The sequence below is a fragment of the Aplysia californica genome, unplaced genomic scaffold (assembly GCF_000002075.1).
Source record: "Aplysia californica isolate F4 #8 unplaced genomic scaffold, AplCal3.0 scaffold00170, whole genome shotgun sequence".
NCBI classification, from domain to species: Eukaryota; Metazoa; Mollusca; class Gastropoda; order Aplysiida; family Aplysiidae; genus Aplysia; species Aplysia californica.
The window spans coordinates 996,726-1,005,988 of record NW_004797440.1 but is presented as its reverse complement, the minus strand read 5'-3'; the positions used below and the strand labels follow the sequence as shown (position 1 = coordinate 1,005,988).

The window sequence follows — 9,263 nt, the reverse complement described above, 5'->3', positions numbered from 1 at the left end:
AGTGTGTGTGTGTGTGTGTGTGTGTGTGTGTGTGTGTGTGTGTGTGTTGTGAATTGCCAGTCTTGCACGGGATTTACGTAACGACGCGTCGCGTCGCGTATAAGGGGACACTTTTGTCGCTTCTGTCGCACGCGACTGAAAATTTGGGCGCGACGTAGTCTTGCATAAGTGGGAGAACATAAAGGCGGCCGAGTTCTGTCACCTAACCACTAGGCGCGTAAGTTATAGGAATTCATCTATACAATTTCTACAAGTGCACAGAGATACGGCCTACTCTCTGCGCCGATCTGCGGGATCGGGTGGCGGCTTATTTTTATAGGATTGAAATGTTGATTCCTACTCACCGAAAGCAGCTGCTCGGTGCAAAGGAGTGCCCTGTCAGTGAGCTGTCACAGGACGTGTGACACCATAGGGCTGGGCTGGGGACTTCTTCAACTGACCATTATCTCAACAAGAAAACGCCGTTGATAAAATCTGATTAGATATTTTACAGCAGCAATCCAAATTCTACAGGTTCACCGAGTTTGTGAAGTATTTTAAAAAAATCACTAATAATGTTTTATTTTTCTAATCCACAGATTGTTGTTATTGAGTTGAGAAGTGTGCTCAGTGTGTTGTGTGTGTGTGTGTGTGTGTGTGTGTGTGTGTGTGTGTGTGTGTGTGTGTGAGCGCGTGTATGTTCAAGAAACAATAATATTTTAACGTGAACAGTGCCTTGTGCAAACGGTCTCTAGTAAGGGATAAAATAGATAGCAATTCTACATTAAGGTAAAAACAAAAATTAAAGTAAGTAGCATGTGCAATACCAATTCGTTTCTTCTTTTATTTTGGAAGAAAGCATGTTGGAAATTACAACACGGCAGTCGATTACAGGGACGGACTGGCCTATGGACATGCCCCCTGGGCCGGTGCCGAAGGGACAAAGTGGGCCGGTGCTTAAAGGACAAAGTGGGCCGCTTGGTTTAAAAAATTTGTCACCAGATCACTGTGTTTATAAGACCAGTACTCTTTTTTCTTCAATGTTTAAGAAATCTACTTGTAACTTCGAAAAAAATAACGTTTTAAAACGTATGATTTTTTCTCATTGCCTACTTGACTGAGATTACGGCGGCCGACGTAGACCTATTGTGTTACGTTCAGAAAGATGTTACAAAATCACGGGAAGGCATTCCGTTTCCGCTTAATTCGCTGCACGAGTTTCAACCAGCTTTTTTGCCAGTCAACCTTAAATTTTCCTGTTTTTGGGTCTCAAGAAGACAAAACGGCGAGTAGTAGTATTTTACAACATGTAGGCCTATTTAGTTATTAATCCAAGATTGTTAACTCTTTGGTTGGATCAATGTATGATTTCTTCTCAAACTCGTAAAAATGTTGTGATTACTGTAAACAAAGGTACAAAACTGGCCCGTAACTGCACGGGGAAAATGAAATCGTGCTGCTGGAGTAAGGTGGCACATTTATGCAGCAGACCTTCAGCTGTTGAAACAACGGATTTTGACCTAGTGGACGAAAGTAGTGGATTGGCAGCTGCTGCTGATCTATCAGCAGGTGAAGCAACTGAACTTGACGAGGTGGACAAAAGCGGTGAATTAGTTCCTGGACAATCATCAGGTAAAATGAGATAAATTAATCCAACAAGAGAAAGGAAAGCTTTGGCCCTGGCTAGCACAGAACAGACTGCACATACTGAACTTGAAGCCACAGGAAGTAAAGATTTCAGGATTGATTACTTTAAGAAACCATGCGCAGAAGAAGGAAGGTTGTTGTTTTGGAATCACCATCCATGTCAGAAGGCAGATAATCGAGTGGTGCAAAGATGTTTCATTCATGCAGACGGTTCTAACAGACGGTGGCTGTCTTACAACAAAGACTCCCATGCACTTCCCTGTTCTGTCTGCGTGGTGTTTTCTGCCACTTCAGACACACCCTCATTCCTTGAGGGGATGAAAGACTTGCGGCATGTACATTCTCGTATTGAACAGCATGAACATTCGTCTTTTCATCTGCAATGCTCAACAGCATACCTAGTTGATAGGAAGAAAAAAAACAGTCGAGCATTTCTCACGTGTTGGCGAAGGGCTACTGTGATGAAGTCAGAAAGAAACGGCAAGTGATGAATCGAGTTGTGGACGTAGTTAAACTCATAGGCAAAAGTAGAGGACTAAGCTACAGAGGAAGTACGGAAGATGCAGCCTACACTTTGGACAATGCAAAAATTGACCGTGATACAGCTGATCACCTCTCTCGCGTAGTCCATAGCAGCAAGACAAAAAAAATGAGAAGGCAAACAGTTCGAAAAGCAGAGACTCATTTGTTACTTTTTTGTTCAAAACTACTGTGAATTCTATCATCACGGTTATTTGGGATAGGATCCGTTGCTTCATTTCGGAAGAAATAACAGACATGTTTGCTGTGGAAATTGACACAGCGCAGGACATAGCAACTCAGGACCAGTGCTACCTACCTACCTACCTACCTACCTACCTACCTACCTACCTACCTACCTACCTACCTACCTACCTACCTACCTACCCACCCACCCACTTACACGCGTACACACGAACATACATACGTATACACATACACACACATACATATGTACATAATATATACATACATAGGCCTACATACATGACATACATACATAACGAACACTCACACGTACACACACAAATACGCGCCCACACGTATGCACTCATTCAAACTCACACAAATACAACATGTGTGTTCTCATCTGCTTCTGTGCTCTAACTAGTAACATAAAAATAGCATGGAGGCATAGAAACATGGTGGCTCTGCGTGTTTTACTAGGCCTTAGTGGGCCAGTACGGATGACAAATGCCCGGGCCGGTTTAAGACCCAGTCCGCCCCTGGTCGTTTACAACTTAAAATAAAGCCCAAGTTGTCAAATCTAGATCTAGTTCAGAGGAACAGCCTGCATGCACTGAAAATATGTGTCCTTTATGTTCTACCCTCGGAAAGATCGCCGCCGAGCGCATATGTCACCGATAGGTCGAAACATATTCGGAGGCCTCTTTGCCCTCGCTCTACGGATACACGCCTCGGCACCGATCGCGAGCGACTGTCGCGCGCGACGTTACGTCGAGTCGCGCATAAAAGGGCGAGGACAGAGAGGCCATCGAATATGTTTCGGCCTATCGGTGACATATTCGCTCGGCGCCGATGGTAAAACATAGAGGACACATGTTTTCTGCGCATGTAGACTGTTTCTCTGAACTAGATCAAGATTTGACAAGTTAGGATTTACTTTAATTGTCATGTTGTGAACGACTGTCGTGTTGTAAATTCCAGCATGCATTCTTCCAAAATAAAAGAAGAAACGAATTGGTATGCACATGCTACTTATTTAAATTTTTGTTTTTACCTCAATGTAGATTTGCTGAAAATGGATCTCTTTTATCCCATACAGGGGACCGTTTGCATACAGTGGAAACCAAGGCACGGTTCACGTTAAAATATTAACAAAATATGTGAACAACTGTGTTTTTAACACACACACACACACACACACACACACACACACACACACACACACACACACACACACTGAGCACACTTCTGAACTCAATAACTACAATCTGTGGATAAATAAAATCCTATTATTACTGATTTTTTTAAAATACATCACAAACTCAAATTCTGCTCGGTGAACCTGTAGAATTTGGATCGCTGATTTCAAATATCTAATCAGATTCTGTCTACGACATTTCCTTGTTGAGATAATGGTCAGTCCTATAATGTCCAACATCCGGTGACAGTCCACTGACAGGGCACTCCTTTGCACCGAGCAGCGGCTTTCGGTGAGTAGGAATCAACATTTCATTCCGAAAAAAAGGGGCCACCCGATCCCGCAGATCGGCGCAGAGAGTAGGCCGTGTCTCTGTGCGCTTGTAGAAATTGTATAGATGGATTCCTATAACTTACGGCGCCTAGTGGTTAGGTGATAGAACTCGGCCACCTTTATGTTCTGCCACTAAGGATACATAGGCTTATGCGCGACTATGTCGCGCCCAAATTTTCAGTCGCGTGCGACAGAAGCGACGAAAGTGTCTCCTTATGCGCGACCCAACGTTACGTAAATCCCGTGCACGACTGGCAGTTCACAACAGAGAGACAGTAGCAAGTTAGCACATAGCCTAGCCTCGAGCCTTGCCTTTACCGACCACACAAACCCACACACACACACACACACACACACACACACACACACACAAACACACACACGCACACGCACACACGCACGCACGCTCGCACGCACACACACACACACACACACACACACACACACACACACACACACACACACACATACACACACTCACTCACTCACATATGGTGTTTTCCTTTCAGATCTACAAACTTTGAATTGATCTCAATTTACATTATGTAATTGGTCACTCTTGACTGATGCCTGTAGATCAAGTTGTCTTACGCAATAAAGTATATTTAATGAGCAGATTTTTTAAATGTGGGTATGGTGGTCTCAAGATGTGAATACATAAACAGGAGGCAGAGAAGCAGAGATGACAATACAACTGTATTGTCAAAACAGTCCACTATAAATGATAGTTTCAAACAGAGAGCAGTCACAAATACCACGAAAACTTTGGACTGTATTGATAAAACATTCCTGTCAATCGAATTACATCTGTGAAGAAGGTGAAGACAATACATTTCCTTTTTAAAAAAACCCTGATAGAGTACGTTTTATACTGTCTCTTCATTTCCTGTAATCTCTTTCTTCATAGGGTGCCGAAGACTGACAAGCAATGGATTATACGGGCTTAGACATCTCCAGAGGCTTCAGGAGTTGGAAGTTACAAACTGTCCTGGAGCTAATTCAGCTGTGTGCAGATACCTCAAGGACAACATGCCAAATGCGATGATCTTGGAATAACCATGAGCACCAGTACATCTGTTTTTAAAGAGTCTGAACTGATTAAATTCTGAAGCTTCAATTTCAGCACCATAGAAATAATTATGAAGAGTAAAGTTCTTTTTATTTGGCAGACCGTACTGATATTATCAAATTCCACTAAGAGTAGCTTTATACCATTTTTTAAAAAACCTTGCTTTAACTAACTTCAGAATAAGTTCCTAAATAATAGGTACAAAAGTTGTCTTAGATGTTTGCTTGATAGGCCTATTTATGAGAGTGCAAGTTTTCACAGCTCTGAGGTACAGTTGTATCCAATTAACAGCAACCCAAGTAAGAGCAACCTCCGCTAACACAAATCTAAGTTTAATTAATGGAATTTTCCTTTACAACAACGTTTTCCCTCTAATAGCAGCCTTTGTTGCCATAAGTTCTCTGACAAAAATTATTTTTAACAAGTTGCCCACGTGCCTTTAGCACAACCTACATTATAGAGCTAAGACAGTCATGCATTGCTTTCAACTGACACTACAGTCGAAACTAATTGGCATCAGTCTTACTTCTTTTGAGCTTATCTACTAAATTAAAATAAAAATAATTAATTCCTCTTAATTGATTCCTACAGGTAAATGCATGAATAATACACAAGCATAGACAATCCACACACCATTGCTGGTTGCCAAGGAGTAGCGCCCTTTGTTTTAGTTACAGTTGTCATGTGTTTTTCAAGGATGCACCCCAGTGACTGCGGTATCAGTTTTTATTTGGAAACCACTTCAAGATAAGTTCGAAGTATGCTTGGTATGAATTTGAGTTCCGTGAGATTAAAACGATTTGTAAAGTGACTGTTATTTTACCTTTCAGAATAGGTTCAAGGGTTAAGGGCAAAATCTGAGTACGTTCTAGTTTCAAAATTTCTCTGACATGAATTCATCTCAAGTAGAAATTAAAACGTTTTCATTAGTTTGCTTAGGTTGAGATTTAAAGGTTCAAAAGGATTCTTACATTGACCAATCTTATACATGCACTGTCAAATCTTGTTGTACAGTCCTTTTTAACTAATGTGAATTTGCCCAGCCATACTGCCAGCGACCTGACCGTCAGAGGTACTTACTGCACACAATGCACAACAACCTCTGGTTGGCTACTTGGTAGTCTTTCTCCCATGAGAAAGAAATAGACATAGAAAGAAAGAAGACTCTTGTTTCTTTTTCTTTTTTTTTTCTTTCTTTTTTTGTTGTTGTTGTCTTTCGGGTAAGTGTTTTATGGCGCTCGCAAAACGGCATAAGGTCATATGAGCACGCGGGACACATTATACATTTTTCAGTTGGTAGGAAGTTTTAAGTTTTGCGCGGGCGGCGGCCAAAGCCTACTCTTGTCGATTTTAGACCACCAAGGGATCTTTATCGTGCGAAACTTGTGCACGGGACCTCTGAGATTTTTCGCCCTTGTCCGAGAAAGCTAGGTGTAGATCTTTCATACCAGAAGATCAGGGGTGTGGCTGAAAGACAGCAGTAAGTAGGAGCCAAGGAGTAGCAGTAGAAAGGCTGCAGAAAGAGTCAGGAGCCCAGAGAAGGGGGCAAATGAGGTGAGAGGATGGGGGCAGAAAGTGGAGACGAAAGCAGAAGACAGAACATCATTGCTATAGATCAGGAAAGGTGAAAGGAGACAATTTTAGAGAGAAAATGTTTCGGTCGCTACCCGGATTTGAACCCGGGACCTTTGAATGAGAGGCCAATATCTTAACCTCTAGGCCACGATAGCCCCCACTTTGGCTCTGAATACTTGTGCATTACCATCAAAAAGACTCTTTTCAAACACAGATTGCACAGCAGAATCATGTCCCTTGACTTCGGCAACAAGGGCATAGCAGAGGAACCTCGTTGAATTGCCAGCCCTGTTAGTTCGCCAACTTCATTCTCATCCCAACGGTGGCAATATAATTATTGTAAAATGAGTACATGGTAGAACACGAAGATTTAAAGCCAAGCTTGTACAGCTGTGCTATGGCTGTTACCTCACCTCTCTGTTTTTAATATTATAATGATGATCTCAACTTAATCTATCCTGCTACTTTCTTTCTTTGCATCATCATCAGCATCACCCAAAATGCCAAGCTAAATTTAATGTAGACTTATATGACGATAGATAACCTTACATAATCATGAAACGTGTGCTTGTCTTTGTAATTCATTTAAGATACCTGTTGTCAGCCATGTTGTCAGAAGTGACTGTCGTGTGATTTATGAGGATTAGTTTAGAGTTAAGTTTGAGGGTAGAGAAGCTAATCAACGTCATAACAGTTATTTTGCCCCGGATAGAAAAAGGCAGACTGACAGAAAATTATGCAAGGGAAGAGAAAAGAAATGGAATGCACTACAAGCACCCTCTAATCAGTTGCCATGTTTGAGGAAAAAATTGTAGAAGTTTAATGTCCCTTTTGATTCAGTTTAGGTGATTTAAGGAGACAGGCTGCTTAAATCTTGCCTCAGGTTATAGCTGGCCAATCTGGACTGAGAGGTATACATCTCGTCAAATCTTATACCCCCCCCCCCCCCACACACACACACTCACATACACACACACACACTCACATACACACACGCACACTCACACACACACAAACACACACACACACACACACACACACACACACACACACACACACACACACACACGCACACACACATGCGAATTGAACTCAGATTTCCTGTGTGCGATGCAGAAGTGCCTAACGCCAGTAGTGGGGGGAGCACAATTCAAAACTTTCACAACAAATCTCAAATTTGTACAAAACAGTCATTTACCTGATCCCAGCTGTTTTGATACAGTAGGCCTACAGTACGAGATAATATGCCTGAGATTTTTTTAGACAAGGATCTTGAAGAACCATTTGCAATAAAATAAAGTATGATCTGCACTGATGGCAGTACAGGATACACAGGAATTGTGACAATCAAATTGAATTTCATGTATGAAGCAATCTGTTTGGATGTAGCCTTCAGAAATCATGTTTTTATGATTACTGCAGCAGTAGTAATACATGTACTATAGGTATCATTTTATTTTTGGGACCCCCCCTCCTTGAAACTTCCTTCCATGTTGACAATACTCTAAATTAAACGCTGACATCTTGTGTTGGAATTTGAATCTGGGTCTAATTGGCTGGAAAGGTTTTTAGTTGTTTCAGTTTGTGTTATTGATTGATATGGTAAACATGTTTAGATATGAACCCCCCCCCCCCCAACCCCACACCCTCTTTAAAAAATCCTCCTAAATTATGTCAAGTGGGAGCATTTCACTTTGACTCATACTCCTTTAAATCAGCTTCCTCTAGAGTGGTTGCTTCATACTTTACTGAAAGAGGGGTAATGCATTAAGTTGTAATATCCTTGCAGCAAATTTTCAGAGAATGGAGCAGGTATTTCCACTGACAGTACAGTTGATTACAACTTCAATTAAAAATATTAAGCTTTTTTTAAAGGATTGATTCTCCATAGGCTCTAATTTTTTAATTTGTTTTTATTGTTCTGGAAAATAATGTGTATTAATTTGTTTTTGCTCTGTGTCCTGTAGGGAATATTATAACCTACCTCTGTCTTTTAGGTCATTCAATTCACCAAAAGCTGGACAGACTGGAACTGTTCTGTCTTGATTCGTTGCCCATCTTGTCTATTCTATGGGCAGATTCCTGTCAAAGATTAAACACCTGGATGGGTAAAACTGGGCTCTCTTTTTACGATTGTTGTCACATTGTCATAATATTGTTGAAAAGTATGTCTGTTTTTTTTATTATAAGTAATTTTTCAACAGGAACTACTGCCAGATTATTATTTATTACATTTTTCTTGTCTCTGTTAGATTGCAGCATAGGGATTTACCATTGTGTCTTAACTCATCAGAGAGATTTTGTAATCTTCTATTTTTTTAAAATATCCTTTTTCACAAAATACTTTGATTTAGCAGATTATTGTTGCTTTAAATAAGAAATAATGTGTGTTTAATTTAATGAACAATTACTAAACTGGGTGCTTGTTTTTTTGTTTTGTTTCACTGTATCTAATTCTGTCAACTTAGAGATGATAAGTTTAGTCTCCATATGAACAGTTTGACCACAAAAATGCTACGAACGGCATTTTTTAAAGTTTGGCCGAATCTATTGCAGTAAAAATATTGTCGCGTAACTTATCCCCAAATATCTCTTTAACAGGTAAATCAATATCACCCATACTTTGCACAGCAGTTTGTATCAATTAAAAAACTTTGCTTTAACATAAAAATTTATATAAAATACTATAAATCTCCGTCACCCAAAGAATGGGAGTGTTCAAAGCACTTCATGCTTCCCACACACATTATGCCTACG

General features: G+C 40.6%; 1 protein-coding gene across 1 annotated transcript in view; it reads left to right on the top strand.

Annotated features, from left to right (window-relative positions):
• Positions 1 to 5,480, top strand: part of LOC101859100 (F-box/LRR-repeat protein 16) — a 55,069-nt gene extending 49,589 nt beyond the window's left edge. Inside the window, exon 4 of the mRNA XM_005098008.3 lies at positions 4,770 to 5,480. Coding sequence (XP_005098065.1) covers positions 4,770 to 4,918 — 149 coding nt within the window. The 3' untranslated portion in view covers positions 4,919 to 5,480. The remainder of the gene's footprint in view (positions 1 to 4,769) is intronic.
• Positions 5,481 to 9,263: the final 3,783 nt, after the last annotated feature.